Source organism: Cotesia glomerata, linkage group LG9, assembly GCF_020080835.1.
Source record: "Cotesia glomerata isolate CgM1 linkage group LG9, MPM_Cglom_v2.3, whole genome shotgun sequence".
In the NCBI taxonomy this organism is placed as follows: Eukaryota; Metazoa; Arthropoda; class Insecta; order Hymenoptera; family Braconidae; genus Cotesia; species Cotesia glomerata.
In genome coordinates, this window is record NC_058166.1 from 17,269,552 (window position 1) to 17,287,980 (window position 18,429).

The 18,429-nt window shown below is 26.6% G+C and overlaps 2 protein-coding genes across 8 annotated transcripts in view; one reads left to right on the forward strand and one right to left on the reverse strand.

Annotated features, from left to right (window-relative positions):
- LOC123271593 (tyrosine-protein kinase Btk29A) overlaps positions 1-18,429 on the forward strand; it is a 92,971-nt gene that overhangs the window by 72,493 nt on the left and 2,049 nt on the right. For 5 of the 6 annotated variants that reach the window (XM_044737965.1, XM_044737964.1, XM_044737966.1 and 2 more), the window contains 9 exons: positions 7,454-7,515; positions 9,385-9,468; positions 9,674-9,738; positions 9,854-9,919; positions 14,840-14,968; positions 15,183-15,376; positions 15,484-15,655; positions 17,228-17,396; positions 17,468-17,839. In XM_044737965.1, the coding sequence (XP_044593900.1) occupies positions 7,454-7,515; positions 9,385-9,468; positions 9,674-9,738; positions 9,854-9,919; positions 14,840-14,968; positions 15,183-15,376; positions 15,484-15,655; positions 17,228-17,396; positions 17,468-17,839 (1,313 nt within the window). Of the gene's footprint in view, positions 1-4,678; positions 4,832-7,453; positions 7,516-9,384; positions 9,469-9,673; positions 9,739-9,853; positions 9,920-14,839; positions 14,969-15,182; positions 15,377-15,483; positions 15,656-17,227; positions 17,397-17,467; positions 17,840-18,429 lie in introns of those variants that run through there. The other variant, XM_044737970.1, reaches the window with a different exon arrangement.
- Positions 6,108-18,429, reverse strand: part of LOC123271596 (serine/threonine-protein phosphatase PGAM5, mitochondrial-like) — a 35,843-nt gene continuing 23,521 nt past the window's right edge. For both annotated transcript variants that reach the window (XM_044737978.1, XM_044737976.1), the window contains exon 3: positions 6,108-6,130. The gene's annotated coding sequence lies outside the window, so the exon portion shown is untranslated. The remainder of the gene's footprint in view (positions 6,131-18,429) is intronic.

The following is an 18,429-nucleotide window of genomic DNA, read 5'->3' on the forward strand; positions in this document are numbered from 1 at the left end:
TATGTATTTGTTAATACAAATTATCTTTACTTCAATTTTAAATTTTCCGTTTTAATTTATAATTAATAATTGTCATTTCGCACTCGCTCACTTTTTACAAGGCATCGACAATGATTGTTATTAATTATTAATTAACAAGCACATTATTAAAGATAAATACACTGAAGCATGCCTTTGTGAGAGCAATCGATTTAGTATCCACCGAAAACTTGATTTTCGTGTGGCTTCTAGCGTCATACGTACAGTTAAATTAATTCGCTGAGCGCATGGGAATTCTCTGGGACAGCATACAGTCATTATTAAATCACCTTAAATATTAAATATTTCCAAACTGTTGCATCAATATGCTTTGGATTAATTAAAATCTAAAAAAAAAAATAAAAAAATTATCACTTCTTAAAAGTTATTTTTTAAACAAAAACTACTTACCGGTACACTTTTATCTTATTTTCAGTAACAAAATACACAAGAGCTGAATTTCAAACAAATAAAGTTTTATCGTCCGCAACTTTGAACAGTACTTCGATTCTAGCCATCGCCATCACTTTAAGATCCTCACTCCTACGGATTTAATTTTGTCGAAAACTATTTTAACGTTTCTTCTTCATTTCCTCTTTATCGCTATTTTTATTATTTTTACTCAACTTTAAAATTATAAATGCGACTTTTTCCTCTTTATTTATGAGCTAAATTTAACCGTATAATCAAGTACCTTCAGTCTTTATAATAATAAAAATATTTTCTTACAACGCCTCATATTTTTTCGTCATAATAATCTAAAGTTTTTATGAAGAAACAAAACAAAGCCATCTACTATAACGAAAAACTAACTTAATGATTCGCTCTATAAATATAGAGAAAAGTTAATCGTCTTATATTACTCAGTAATTTTCCGACTACAGTTAATCGGCTTATAAATATAATCAATACTCTGGTAGCATCCTCACAACTCAATTTAATTCTGCGTGGACCAGGATCCTTATTTAAATTATATCAACTGTTTGAAGATCATAAATCATACGTATAAGTACACTGATCGAAGGATTTAGTATGGAGTACTAAATTGATTTAGTAACAAGATTTTTATTCATTTATTTGGGAGAAACAAATATTTTGTACTCATCAATATTATTTGATACAGTTTAATAAATGATTTCTTTATATGAACAAAGCCTTATTACATGGAAATAAATATTTATTTCCACCAAATAATATTTAGTAACAGGTACTAAATATTTCTTTGGTAAGTATTGTCGGTAGAAGGCTATGCTTTAATTCCAATGTTTATGCGATACTCAAATGAAAGCTAATAACCTATTCACTGACAGATTATTTTATTCATACTCGATTTTGCAAGATTTATTAAACCTTTAAAAACACATACTCCCAATAAATGTCTTCTATTTATGTCTTTTTTCAGTGGAGTTTAGTTAACATTTTTCAATTAGTCTATTATTGATATATTAAAAACTTGTTTAATTTTAAATTTTATAAATGTCTCAAACAAAAAAATATATTTTTTTATTATTATGAGTTTTACTTGTATACCGTTTTCTGGTTTTTACAAGGCTAATTGTCTCAACATCTCCGCATGTAGTCTCTTTTTCAACTCTTTATTATCAACATATGCTCCGCTCTATATTATCAACACAATCTTTCAACTCTTTTATTATCAACATATTCTCCACTCTTTTTATAATCAACATGTTCTCCACTTTTTATAATCAACATATAATTTCGCACATAATTTTATTCTCAATGCGGCTGTGGACCGACTTGTGCTTTCTGTACTGTATTTACCCTATTCCTCACCCCTTTCTATCGGTGTTGGAATAGTGGCGATGGGGAAACCACAGAGAAAACCCATGCCCGTACAGTTTGGCTACCGGAGCGACCCCCGACGGTTGGTGTTGGAACTATTCGAACAACCGTCGGGGCTCGAACCCTCGCCTCACGACATGATGCACGAACGAACTAACGGGATAATGACTTAGTCCGCTCGGCCATCATGCCGCTTTTTTAACAAAAAAATATAATTTAATGAGATTCTTTTCTTTATAATACCTTATATTTTTACTTAAAATTATTTATTTCAATTATTTTGATTTATTTTAAGTTAAAAAGTTAGGTTACACGCTAAAAATTAGTTAAAAAATTAATTTCTTTGATACCAATAAACGATTTATTGAGTAGCAATAAATAATTTGTTAAATACTACTAAATATTTATTTAGTGGAACTAAATGGGCTTTAATAAATGATTTAGCACCTATTACTAAATATTTGGTAATAAAAAGTTTGTTACTAAATCATTTGGTATCTATTACTAAATTTTATTAAATAGAACTAAATCCTTCTATCAACATATTGAGAAGACAACTTGTTTCTTGGTTTTGCTGATGACGGAGTGACAAAATGAAATAATAGTTTATTAATTAAAAGAGGTTGTTGATAGATTGATATGACCAGTTAGAAAATCGATGTTCGAATATAATAACGCTGGTGAGTGAACTAAACAACAGGGTTGTATGATGCGGTTTAGCTTCATGCTTCAAACCTTGTTTCAAACTATCCTCTTGACTATATATCGTATATCTTTGCACCTATTGCGACTAATTACCCGTAATCCTATGAACAGTATATATTAACACTGGAGGTCTGATGGTCACTGCTGATAACTAATCTAGAGACATATAACCACCAAACTAGTCAACCAATTGGTTTCCTTATCTCTTGTAGCAAACCAATTGCTATTTCTGTCTTTATGTATATAGTATTTGTATTACTGTATAACATATATTATCTATATTATTAAGAGAATAAGAGAAATTTTGTGTCCAGGATAGTCATATGATAAAATTGGTTTTTTTTTTTATGAAATTTAGTGTCATTTCTCAATTCTCTATCTCTAGATACATAATTAAGAAATGAACTTGTATTTTGAGAACTATGGACGTTTTTAAAGATATAAGCTCATCCCGATGTTGCACTTATCGAGACCTTTCATTTGAGTACCCACATAAATTTTTCATATATTTATATATATATATATTATATATATGTATATATGAAAAATATATCAAAAATGCATGTGGGTACTCAAATGAAAGCTCTTGATGAGTGTAACATCGAGATAAGCTTATATCTTCAAAAACGTCGATAATTGAAAAATTACAGTGCAATTTAACAAATATCTTGTGAAATATTGACATTTTTAAAGATATAAGCTCACCCCGACACTACACTCATCGAGACCTTTCATTTGAGTACCTAAATCAATTTTTCATATATTTTATATATTTATATACATTACATATATGTATATATGAAAAATATATCAAAAATGCATGTGGGTACTCGAACGAAAGCTCTTGATGATTGTAACATCGGGATGAGCTTATATCTTCAAAAACCTCAATAGTTAAGAAAGTATAGTGCAATTGAACTAAATTCATCACTCAATAAAGCAAAATTTTATTTATTTATAGTTCACAAGTCACGGCAGTCACATAGTGACTGCGAGGTTGCTAGTATAACTTATTCGTTCAGATATTGTAAAAATTTAACAGGTGATCAATTGAGGAGAGAATAAAATTTTCTTCAATGAAGAAACTAGTTAGAAAGACAATAATTAAACTTTTATAAAAAGTTCTTTGTTTGAAGAAAAATTTTACTTGGATCAAGAATATTTTGATCTTTCTCATTAATTTTTTTACTGAAATAAAAATTTTAATTAAAATAAAAAAAAATACATAATTCTTCTAGAAGTTAATCTAAAGAATAAAAAATAGTTATAAAAACTGACTAGTAAAATGTACAACTTTTATTTAATTTTTTCCAGTAGAATTAGATCAATTTTGTTAAAAGAACCTTAACGTATTTTAAAACTCCTGACATCTAATTCCTTGAAAACTTTTTTCCAGTTTTTTTTTTTTGTAAAAGCATCAAGACATGCTTTTACAATAAATACAATGTAAACTATTCTTCCTATCTGACATCAAAACAATTTAAATAAAACTACAAGCAAACAAAATTATCTGGAATAATTTCACACATGATAAAAAAAATGAAATCGATGATCTGATTGGCGGTAGGTGTGCAGAGTGATTGATAAGTAGATGAAACAAGTAATAGTAACAGTAATTAAAGTTAACATGCAACGAAGAGACACGGAATAGGAAGTGCATATCAGCTCTATTGGAAGACACGATGAACATGAGCAGGAACACGAGCGTAAAGTTGTAGATCGACGTACAACGTATAGGAGTAGGTGAAGGGTTCAAAGGCGTTTAGTGGTCTGGAGAGACGATACCACCCTGCTCTGCAAGCCTAAGGGAAGCACAACCAGTGGCAACTTCCAAGTAAACAAGTTGAGTTGTGCAAAGGCGAATGAGAAATAGAGATAGAGACAGAGGAAGAGGAAGAGGAAGAGGAAGAGGAAGAGAAAATCGAGAGAGAAGCTACGCTGATGCTGTACTGTGTAGAGCTGCGGGTGGTTGAGGTGCCATTGATTTTGTCTAGACAGGGTGGAGACTATACCAGTACCAACGTACTGTCCCGACGCTGCTCTGCACTCTCGTGCGCCACCACCCGCACTTTATACAACGCCTGACGACACCGGTAGTTTTCCAGAGGATACGCCTGCACGCGGCTCGATTTTTTATCCGGCTTCATGTGTCCTGTGATGATCATTTTAATTATTTAGAAATGGGTTAAATTGACCGCGGATTTTTAAGAATTAACTTACCATGTGTACAAGCTGATAGTGAATTTATTTTATCATTTTTAAAATGTCTTAGCCCGTTAAAGTCGGGCTTGGTTCAGTGTACTTAGTAAGTGTTAGCAGTAAAATTATAAGTCATCAAATTTTTGCATAAATTTTTATGTAAAAACAATTTACTTGAATTAAGTAAATAATTTATGAAAATTAATTTAACAGATATTTTATAATTTTTTTAACAAATAAATTATGTCGAAGAAAATGAGGAAAAAATTGACTAGAAAATTAAAAAAATTAAATTTTTTGGAGCAAATTTATTTATTAAAAAAAATTAAAAAATGGTCAAGTGACTGCTAATTTTCATGGCATAAATAATTTTTAAGAAGTTTTTCTTGATTTGAAAAGAAAAATTTTTAAACTAATAAATTTTTCTTGGTTTAAGTAAATTTTACTTGGTTAATAATTTTAAAAAATTAAAAACGTTGGCTAACTTTAGTGTTATAATTAATTCAGTAGATATTTAATAATTTTTTTTAACGAATAAATTATGGCAAAAAAAAAATGAGAAAAAAATATTAACCTGTAGGAATTTTAAAAAAATATAAATGCAATTTTTTAAAAATAATTTTTCAGAAAATATTTGTTTATTAAATAAATTTAAAAAATTATCAAGTGACTGTTAACTTTAATTTCATAACATTTTTTTTATTTTACTTAAAGACGAAAAAATTCTTTAAGGTATTTCACTTGGGACGTATAGTTTGTGCTATTTATTTCCTTTTCACTCGCTTTTACTAATGGTTATTTTTAACTAGCCAGTTTATTAACAATTTATAAAAAACTACATGGTAAAAATTTTCAAAATTTTATTTGATTATTTTAAGTATATTATTCTAACAGGTATCAGTTTTTTTAAAAGATTTTAAAATCATTTCAATGGAATAATCATTAATATTTGTGATTTTTTCACTCTTCATCTATACCGTCTGTGCTAAAATATCATTTTTAACTACAATTATCTCATTTCTGGTATGATCAATTGATTTCAAATTTCAACAATGAAAATTAAGTCAGCTGACACGTAAAAATTTTTTATAATTCTTTTTTATTGACAAAATTATTACAAAATAATAAAAAAAAAATGTTTATTTGTAAAAAAACTTGAAAAACTATAAGTGCAATTTTTAATAAATATTTTTTACTTATAATTTAATAATTTAAGCAAAATCAAAGAATAAAAAATGTCGGCTAACTTTATTATTATTACAAAATAATAAAAAAAACATTTTCATTAATAAAAAACTTAAAATACTGTAAGTGCATTAAAAAAAAAAACAATATTTTTTAATTCTAATTTAATAAATTAAACAAAATCAAAAAATGAAAAACGTCGGCTAACTTTATTATTATTACAAAATAATAAAACAAAATTTTCATTTGTAAAAAATTTTAAAAACTATATGTGTAATTTTTAAAAAATGTTTTTTAATTCTAATTTAATAATTTAAAAAAATCAAAAAATTAAAAACATCGGCTTACTTTAGTGTTATATTTCAACAGCACATATGTAATGTGTATTCTATTACTATTTCAAATTTCTAAAACTTCTTAATATTTTGCATTTATAACCGAACTACTTTAAATTAGAACTAAAAAATATTTTTTAAAAATTGCACTTATAGTTTTTCAAGTTTTTTACAAATGAAAATTTTTTTTTATTATTTTGCAATAATTTTTTTAATAAAAAAAATATTTTTTAAAAATTGCACATAGTTTTTCAAGTTTTTTACAAATGAAAATTTTTTTTTATTATTTTGCAATAATTTATTTAATTAAAACAATATTTTTTAAAAATTGCACTTATAGTTTTTCAAGTTTTTTACAAATGAAAATTTTTTTTTATTATTTTGCAATAATTTTTTTAATTAAAACAATATTTTTTAAAAATTGCACATAATTTTTCAAGTTTTTTACAAATGAAAATTTTTTTTTATTATTTTGCAATAATTTTTTTAATAAAAAAAATATTTTTTAAAAATTGCACATAGTTTTTCAAGTTTTTTACAAATGAAAATTTTTTTTTATTATTTTGCAATAATTTTTTTAATAAAAAAAATATTTTTTAAAAATTGCACATAGTTTTTCAAGTTTTTTACAAATGAAAATTTTTTTTTTTATTATTTTGCAATAATTTTTTTAATAAAAAAAAGTTCTAAAAATTTTTAGATGTCGGCTAATTTAATTTTCATAAAGATTTAAACCAGTTGCTAATTATTTTCCTGAAAAATGAAAACCCAAAAGAAATTGATATAAGTTTATTAAAAATCAATATCATCTTATTATGTTATTTCCTATTGAGAAATACTTACCGGTTCTTTTTCCGTAAGCATTATTATTATCGATAACGCTGTTTATTCCCCGTAGATGATCCGCTACAACGGGACAATGACAACGCCTTTCAACCGCGCGCGTCTTTCCGTCGCATTCGCCATCAGCTCGAGTATTTTTTTCTTTTTTTTTTTTTACCACTTCCACTTCCTATTCTTTTATCTTGGATACAATGTTGCCCTGAGTACTGTCAGGAAGTGCTCGGAAAAGTTTTTTTAGTCTTGACAACTAGAATAGAAGATATAATAATAATAATAATAATAATAATAATAATAATAATAAATAAATAAATAAATAAATTTTTATTGTATTTTATTTTAATTGTAATTTACACTTATTGTTGCAGGTACACCATCGACGCCGATAATGCCGGGAGGAGCACCTGGGACGCCTTCCTCCAAAGCCAAGGTAAATATTAACCTTCTTCAATATTCAGATTTAAATTTATTTTTACATTAATATATGTTTACCTTCCGGCAAGTTGAACCGGAATTTCCATACTCGTATAAGTGCTTGCTTTTAATTATCTCGTTCGCTTAGAATATCAAAGTCGGTGATATTTGCCTGAGAACATATATTCATTTTTATTTTAGGTTAAATTATAGAAAGTTTTTAATTATTATATAACAAAGTTTTTTACATTTTATTTTTTAGAGTTTTTTAAAAGTTGTAAATTTTTTCTTATTTTAATTAAATAATTAAAAATTGTATCAGTTTATTTGAGTAAATTTTAGTTAACTTTTTATTTATTAATAAGGATTTATTTCTTCATTTCTTCAATCAATGTACTGTAGCAAAATTATAACCACAATTTTTTTGTTACTTTGTTACACTTTTACTTCATGATACTGAAGTCAATTTTTTTTTAATTTAACAATGAAAAAATGCTTCTAAAAATTTCTACAAATAATTTTTTAAGTATTTAGGCTGCATTCGAAAATTATTTCTAGATACATAATTGAGAAAAAATCTTGTATCTTGAGAACTATTGATATTTTTAAAGATATAAGCTCATCTCGATGTTACACTCATCGAGACCTTTCATTTGAGTACCCACATCAATTTTTTATATATTTTATATATTTATATATGAAAAATATATCAAAAATACATATGGGTACTCAAATGAAAGCTCTAGATAAGTGTAACATCAGGATGAGCTTATATCTATAAAAAGATCAATAGTTGAGAAAGTACAGTGCAATTTAACAAATATCTTGTGAAATATTGACATTTTTAAAGATATAAGCTCATCACGATGTTACACTCATCGAGACCTTTCATTTGAGTACCCACATCAATTTTTTCATATATATATATATATATATATATATGAAAAATATATCAAAAATACATGTGGGTACTCAAATGAAAGCTCTTGATCAGTGTAACATTGGGATGAGCTTATATCTTCAAAGACGTTAACAGTTAAAAAATTACAGTGTAATTTAACAAATATCTTGTGAAATATTGACATTATTTTAATATATATATATATATTAAAATGCATAGTATGTGGGTACTCCAATGAAAGCTCGATGAATGTAACATCAATATGAGCTTACAACTTTAAAAAAATCAATAATTGAGAAATTATCTTGCATCTTGTCAACCATTAACATTTTTAAAGATATAAGCTCACCTCGACATTACACTCATCGAGACCTTTTATTTGAGTACTCACATCAATTTTTCATATATTTTATATATTTATATATTTCATAAATACCATATATATAAAATATATAAAAATTGTCATGTGAGTATTTAAATGAAAGGTCTCGATGAGTGTAACATCGAGATGAGCTTATATCTTAAAAAATGTCAATAATTAATAAATGACCTTGTATATTCTCAACTACTGACATTTTTAAAGATATAAGCTCACCCCGACATTACACTCATTAAGACCTTTCATTTGAGTACCCACATCAATTTTTCATATATTTCATATATTTATATATATTATATATATGTAAATATAAAAAATATATCAAAAGTACATGTGGGTATTCAAATGAAAGCTCTTGATGAGTGTAACATTAGGATGAGCTTATATCTTCAAAAACATCAATATTTAAGATAGTATAGTGCAATTTAACAAAAGTCATTATTTAATAAAGCAAAATTTTATTCGTTTATAGTTCACGAATCACGGCAGTCACATAGTGACTGCAAGCTTGCTAGTTTCTATTATTATAAAATTCTATAAAAATTTCTAATGTCTATCTTAAAAAAATTCAACATTAATTAAATTAATAATAATAATTTTTTCAGGAAAAACTGATGCTGAGGACAAAAGTAGTAGTAGCACTGTATCCATTTCGTGCAATTGAGGGAGGAGATTTGTCATTGGAAAAGGTAAATAAAGTGCTCAGTACTGTACCGGAAGATAGTTTTATATGCGGGTCATACTGCACTGCAAATGGTTAAAGTGACGTGAGAGACATGAAGAAAAAAAAATAATAGTGTATATATACTATAGAGTGCGAAACAATAGAGCCACTAGGGTAAAGTAAACTCTAGTGTGAAAAGCAACCTTGCTTGATGAGTGTTAATTTTTCAGGGTGCCGAGTACGAGGTACTGGATGACTCACAGGAGCACTGGTGGAAGGTCAAGGATGAAAATGGGTAAGACTTTATTTTTTATCAACACAACTATTTACTCCAAAAAAAAATATCCATTTTTTTTTATACAACATTAATAATAATAATAATAATAATAATAATAATTAAAATATTTCAGATCCATCGGGTATATTCCGAGTAATTACGTCAAAGAAAAAGAACTCTTGGGTCTTCAGAAATACGAGTAAGTACTTATCAAGCGCGCTGCTAGCTTCAGCTTCCAGCTTTGTTTATATTAATTTTCCATCACAAAGATCCCATTGCTCTTCAATACAATCGGGTAATTGATCCAATTGTGTATTGTTCTGTATTGTGATTGATTAAAAGCTCCAAAGCTATCAAACGTCATTTTAAACCCTGTTTTTCATCGAAAATTTATAAATGCTACTCTGACTGGGCTCCAGAACAATTCACTACACACAAGCTATTTTTCGTGATAATCAGTTAAAGTAAAAGCATCAGTTATCGACAGGAGATCAATTTTGACACTGAATTTTTATATTTATTTTATAGACTATTAATTATATCAAGGAGAGTTATACGGACTGAAAAGAAAAATAAAAAGCTATTTTTTAAGAAGTTTTTCCAATGATTAATATCGACGGTCTAATTAGCAATTGGTGTAACTCCTTATTTTTTAAAAAGTGATTTTTTAAAATTTTGATGTTGCAATAATCCAAACCAAAATACTATACCACTAGTAGATATTAAATTGTTCTTTAAAATGATAATTTTATTTTTTTTTTTATTTTTAAACAATACCCCGAATCCTTATATTACATAATGTTTGAAAATAGTGCTTATAAGTAATAGTAATAGTAATAAGTCCATTATTGATGAAACTAGTAAATATATACATAAAGTGCTCTGACTCAGTTTCTATTTAGTAAACATAGTTTTGAGAAACAATCAACATTATTTATCTGATAGACATCAAGTCTTATCAATATTATATAATACATTTTTAACTAATTTTTTTTTTTTTTTTTACAAATGGAAGATTCTCTAAAATAGAGTTAGACAATTTGCTAATTAGAAAGTCGATATGAAAATTAATATACATACTGAAGTGTATAAATTTTTTTTTTTACAAATAATAATTTTTCTAGCTTCTGTAGATCTTCAGAAGGTCTTGTAAAAAATGTCTTGCAATAAGAAGAAATCTTTAGTTTAAATCAACGAAATTAAAAAATCTAAAAAAATTCTATTAATATAAAATATTATGATTAATCGAAAGGATTATTAAAATGATTTTATTTAACAAAAAAATTATTTTTAATTTAAAAATTTAATTAAAAAAAATTGCATTTTTAATTTTTATAAATTACTAAATGTCAATTTTTTCTCTCATTTTTTTTGACATAATTTATTTGTTACAAAAATTCTGAAAATATTTTAAGGCAATTTCAAATTTATAAAGAGATTTATAAATGAGACAGTCTCATTTACGACTGATTTTATTGATATTCTTGAAGATATTTATATTTCTTTATTGTAATAATTAAGGTAAAAGACTCCATAAGTGGCATCTTTAACTCCTATTAGTGGCACTTTTTCTTTTAATGAAAAAATATTCTACTTGGAATAAAAATAAAAAATTTTTTTGATCTAAAGATCTTAAAGATTAGAAATAATATATTCATTATTGAAATTAATGATTTTATTAATTGAATAAGTAGAAAAATCAAAGAAAGTGTCAGTAATGGGGTCCCTGCCACTAATGGGGTCTTTTACCCTATATTAAAAGAGTTTTATGACGCAAAACTAAATCTTTCTATATTATTTTGCATGTTTAAATGTCTTTTTCTCATTTCAAGCGACTGACCGAAATTCGTAATTTCAAATTTCAGAATAAATATATTTTTTTCAAACTTCATCAAAGATAGATTTTTTTCCTTAAAATATATTGTTTTTCAAATAAAATAGCGTCAGTTTTTTTCGATATCGTGAAAATCAAAATTTCTGCGATTTTTTTTATAAAAAAAAGTTCAATTTCGTAAATTTTTTTTTTCTAAACAATTTTTCAGTATTTTAGAATTATTAGAAATTAAAAATACACGGAAAAAAGTAAACTGTAATATTCACTCGGATTCCGGTTAATTTTTATAGTTTGAAACAGTAAAGCGGACATCGGGGTGGCTAAAATATAAATATTACAGAACTTAATGTAGAAAGTATAAAAGCCACAATTTATAATTTAATATCCAAAATAAGTGATTAGTAGCTGTCATTATAGTAAATAACGACACTCTCATCTTAAAAAATTACAGTTTCAAACAGTAAAAATTGCTATTTCAATATTCAGTCCATATTATGAGGAGAAGGGGAACTCAGATGAAAGAGAAAGAGGTCTCACTCTGGGAGAATTTAACATTTGAAACAGTAAAAATTATACTTTTAAAATATACATTTTACCAGTCTAAGCAAGTCAATAATTACAGTTTGATTTTTAGCGTTGCGTTTAAAATTTACCATTTTACTTTGTAAATATTGACGTTGCTTATATTAGAAATTTACTAACTTTATTTTATGCTTTTTACATATCATAAAATCATTTTTTAGGTACGAAATGATAAATATCAAAGTCTGAATTCTTAATTATTATACTTTAACATTTTAGACATTTACATAGCGAATATTACTGTTTGAAATAGTATTTTCTTCCATGTAAAGAGTAAATTGTAACGTTTAAATGGTAAATATTATTAAGGGGGAAATACGTGTAGAAGGCCGTTTTCATGCTGATTTTCATTAATTTTTTAAGGTGTAAGAAATTAATATTATTTATTGAAACTATCACTTTATTTTATAAATATATTTATGAGTATTTTTCGTATTAAACAACAATATAAGTTAACAAATAGCGGAGATATCAGCTGATACACATCGTAGGTTGTCATCCGACTTAGCAGTCTGTGTGCAGTATGGAAGACACAATTTTTATTTGAAATCAATGGCATAGAAAAATTACTTCATTTATATGTGTATCTTCCATATGAACCTCAATTCTACAAAAAAACTAAAAATTTGCATTTTTAGAGGGTTGTGAAATTAAGCCGAGATTTTTATCACTTTTCATACATTGTTTATTAAAAAAATAGTTTAAATCAAAATATCGCTTTCGATTGAGGTTCATATTCAAGATAATTGTATAAAGAAAATTATAAGCCATATCGCAAGATGATTGGTTTAAAACTCTTTGAGCTAGACTGCACACAGTTTTGAAAAACTCGTTTCGAGAAAACGCGTTTGAAAAAAAGTGACAGAAAAAGTTAATGTAAAATAGTATTAAAGTAATTACTAAATCGCTTATAATTTTTGAACGAATAGAAATTTTGACTTGAAATTTTCAATCTATATTTTTGAATAGTTTTACAAGCGATTTATAAAAAAAATATTGAATTTTTAAGCCTGTACACGTATTTCCCCTCTTATGAATAGTAAAATCACGATTTTACTGTTTGAAATGGTAATTTTTAGCAGTTGATCATTACTTATTATAAATCGACTGTTATTTATTACAGTTTACTTTTTTCCGTGTAACTATTAAGATATTTAGAGGGAATGTTATATTAAAGTTTGGTGCCGATTGAGGAGCTGATTTTCAAAAGGGTATCTTCATATTTTAGAAGACCAGTTTTCTTAACTTTTAAATATTAATTACTTCGAGAATTATAAAGATTTATAATTGAAAATCGAATTGCAGCTTCATAACCGATAGCACTTTATAGCTAAATTAAAAAAAGTTCAATACAAATATTAGAATTAGAACTTTTCGGCTGCCCAATTTTAAAATACAGTAACTACAAAATTTTTATACCTAATTTTTTTTAATATTGCTGCATTTTTTATAACTTTTAGACCTTAATTTAAAGTGTTTTTTCTTAAAAATATTAATATTCAAGTATTTTCTATTCATAAATCAAATTTGTCATCAATTTGGCAGGCAAACTTTTTTTTAATAAGAAAAATTATAAAAAATATTTAAATATTAGGGCGATTCCGTACTCGCGGGTGCAACATTTAGACTCACTCAAGGCTTCTTACTAAGAAAATAAAAACTCTTTTTAAAGAAATGACTGGTCGCAGGATTACATTGTAATCTGTTTTACAAAAATTAATATAAAAAACATTTAATAAAATGTCTAAATAGACACAGGAGAGGTTCAAAGTGCTATCGCGGGTGCAACGAAATCGGCCCACCATTAAAGGTCATGAAGCTAGAATGAAAAAAGTCTGTTAATTATGGAATATTTATTAAATTATTATTACATTCTTTAAAAGAATACAAAACAAACTAATTGTTAATTTAAATAAAATTATTAAAAGAAATAAATGTTATAAATTATTCACTTTTTATCCAGTCGCGGGTGCAACGTAAAACTATCGCGAGTGCAACACGTCTCACTGTAGTAAATATAAACATTTCCATGTAACTTTAAATTAAAGATATGAGATTATAGATGCTGTATCACTAATTAGCACTTTCCTATGTAACTAAAATAAATTATTTGTTTGGAATAGTCGGTGATTTATCAGACTTAAGGTTTTTTTGCAACTTTTCTACGTTTTTTTTAAGTAGCAGTTATCAAAACTAATTTGCTTTTAAAATTATATTTCGACGTTCGTGCAACACAAATGCTCTTACCCTCCTCAAATTGAAAAAAATTGGTATAAAAAAAAAGTAACAAATACTGTGATTTAAAAATTTATGTTAAAAATCGTCTCCCGCGGAATCGCCCATTAGTTACTGTGTTTTGAAATTGAGCAGTCGCGTTGTCCTCAACGAGTTAATTTTCATATCATATTTTTAACAAAATAGTTTGACAAAAAAAAAATTTAATCTTTATTTTAAGTGCGTATAACTCTCGAAAAATTATATAAAATAAAATTTAAGCTTTTAAGCCATATCTTCTCAATAAATCTATCCATTTGACATTAAAAATCAATCATAGTATTCAAAACTTTAAGAGCAGTCATATAATGGCTGTAGATTTAAAATAATGATGAGTAAAGCACGGAAGTATAGGAACACGTCAGTGTTTTAGTATTAGACATTAATCCCTGATATAGAAAAGATTAATCTCTGTTGGGATGTATCCAGATGGTACGTGGGCGATATGTCGAGGCAACGAGCTGAGTCTCTACTCAAGCAAGAGGACAAAGAGGGCTGTTTCGTCGTTCGCAATTCATCTACCAAGGGCTTGTATACTCTCTCGCTCTACACTAAAGTGTAAGTACTTACACCAGTGACACTTTTTTATGCAATCTAAAAATTCATATTAAAAAATACCCGGCAATAGTTTTATTGCTATTTTTATTTCCAGTTAAATGTTCATCATGTTTCACGACAGCTGGGTGGAAAGTACCTGAATGAAAGAATAAACGAGCATAAAAACAATTTCCTTTTATTTTCGCACTATAAATTTATTTTTTATGCTTTGCAGACCGCATCCTCACGTCAAACACTACCACATAAAGCAGAACACCCGAGGCGAATTCTACCTGTCTGAAAAGCACTGCTGCGGCTCCATTCCAGACTTGGTAAATTATCACCGTCACAACAGCGGTGGACTAGCCAGTCGCCTGAAAACAAGTCCCTGTGATCGTCCTGTTCCTCCTACCGCTGGTTTAAGTCATGGTAGTTAATTAAATACTTACTCAAATGTGATAAGTTGATAACATACTGCTGTGTTGAAAAAATAAATAACTAAATTATTTTTTTTATTTTTATTTTTATTTTTACAGATAAATGGGAAATAGATCCTACGGAGCTCCATTTGTTAGAAGAACTCGGCTCAGGACAGTTTGGCGTAGTTCGACGTGGAAAATGGCGTGGTTCTATCGACGTAGCTGTTAAAATGATGAAAGAGGGTACTATGTCTGAAGACGATTTTATTGAGGAAGCTAAAGTCATGACGTAAGTTGTCTAATAATCATCATCATAATTGTCATCATACATCTTATTTCAGAAAGGTGTTTTTTTATGTTACGGCTAGATCTCTTTTTTTCATTTTTTTTTTTAATTTAAAATTTAAAGTATCATGTTGAAGCTTAAGTTTTCTGCTATTTTCCTTTAAAAAAATTCACCACTTAGTTAACTATCTTAGAAATTTGCAAAAAAGCGCCAGTATTGAGAGAATAAGAAAAATTTTGTGTCCAGGATAGTCATGATAAAATCATTTTTTTTTTAGTGTCGTTGCAAAGGTCTTGATTTGAATTTATGCCTTTTCAAAATTGCATATCATTCTCACTGATAGTTAATTTATTATGATAAGTATTTAGGCTGCATTCGAAAATTCTCTATCTTTAGATACATAATTAAGAAATAACCTTGTATCTTGTGAACTATTGACATTTTTAAAGATATAAGCTCACCCCAATGTTACACTCATCGAGACCTTTCATTTGAGTACCCACATCAATTTTTCATATATTTTATATATTTATATATATTTTATATGTGTATATATGAAAAATATATCAAAAATGCATGTGGGTGCTCAAATGAAAGCTCTTGATTAGTATAACATCGGAATGAGCTTATATCTTTAAAAAAGTCAATAGTTGAGAAAGTACAGTGCAATTTAACAAATATCTTGTGAACTATTGACATTTTTAAAGATATAAGCTCAAACCGACATTATACTCGTCAAGAGCTTTCATTTGAGTACCCACATATATTATTCATATATTTTATATATTTATATATATTATATATATGTATATATGAAAAATATATCAAAAATGCATGTGGGTACTCAAATGAAAGCTTTTGATTAGTGTAACATAAAGATGAGCTTATATCTTAAAAAATTTCAATAATTAAGAAATGACGTCGTATTTTGTCTACTGATGATATTTTCGATGATATAAGCTCATCCTGGAGTTACTCTCATCGAGACCTTTTATTTGAGTACCCACATCAATTTTTCATATATTTGATATATTTATATATATTATATATATGTATATATGAAAAATAAATCATAAATGCATGTGGGTACTCAAATAAAAGCGCTTGATGAGTGTAACATCAGGATGAGCTTATATCTTCAAAAAAGTCAATACTTAAGAAAGTGCAGTGCAATTTAACAAAAAGTTACTATTTAATAAAACCAAATTTTATTTATTTATACTTCACAAGTCACGGAGTAGTCACGTAGTGACTGCAAGGCTGCTAGTTATATTTATTGATAAAAGATATTTTATTTTCAACAGTAGTAATACATACGTCTTATTTTCACATGAAAATTTTATTTAATTATTTGATCACGATATTCATACAAGTCAAGTAATAATTTAATTAGTATAATTATCAAGCTGACATAGTGGTTAGTAAATAAATTTCTATGATCAAACACTTTATAATCCGTTCTGATGCTAATGACAATGAATTTTGTCAGTTAATAATGTTATCAAATATTATAATTAATTATAAAAAAATATTTTTTTTTTTAAATAAATTAATTATTCTATAATTAAATTACAGAAAATTACAACACACAAATCTAGTCCAACTGTATGGAGTTTGTAGTAAAGACAGACCAATATATATCGTTACTGAGTACATGCGTCATGGATCTCTTCTTAACTACCTCCGTCGTCATGAAGCCTCTTTATCGACAAATGTCGGATATCTTCTTGACATTTGTATACAGGTAAGAGCACTAGTTTAAATTGATTATTAATTGATTAATAAATTAATAAATTTTATTGGATTGGATAAAAGGTCTGCAGAGGAATGGCGTATCTTGAAAGGCGCAATTACATCCACAGGGATCTAGCAGCACGCAATTGTCTTGTAGGATCAGAGAATGTAGTTAAAGTTGCTGATTTTGGTTTAGCGAGGTATGTTTTGGACGACCAGTATACCAGCAGCGGTGGTACTAAGTTTCCAATAAAATGGGCACCACCAGAAGTCCTTAATTACACACGGTTTAGTTCAAAATCAGATGTATGGGCTTACGGCGTACTTATGTGGGAAGTTTTCACTTGTGGTAAAATGCCTTACGGGCGTTTGAAGAACGCCGAAGTTGTAGATAGAGTTCAACGTGGTCTCATTCTTGAAAAACCAAAAGCATGCGTCAAAGAAGTTTATGAGGTAATAAAATTAAATTAAATTAAATCTTGCTTAAGAAATAATGAAAATTAATTTAGCGGACATTTAATAATTTTAACAAATAAATTATTGAAAAAAAAATTGACAGAAATTTAAAAAAATAAAAAATGCAATTTTTTAAAAAATAATTTTTTTTGTTAAAAAAAATGGTCAGGTTTAATGTCATAAAATATGAGATTAAATTTAGCTGTTACTTTATAATTTTTTAATTTTTTTTTAACAAAAAAAATTTTTTCCAAAAAATTATTTTTAAAAAATTGTACTTTTTATTTTTTACAATTTCTAGAAGTCAATTTTTTTTTTGCTATAATTTATTCATTAAAAAAAATTCTTAAAATTATTAAATATCTGCTAAATTAATTTTCATTCATAAAATTTGTATGAAAATTAATTTAGCAGATATTTAATAATTTTTTTAACAAATAAATTATTGCAAAAAAAAATTAGGAAAAAAAATTGACATAGATTTAAAAAAATTAAAAATGCAATTTTTTTTAAATAATTTGGAATAATTTTTTTTAAAAAAAAAAAAAATGTTCAAGTGATTGCTAATTCAAATGTCATAAAATTTG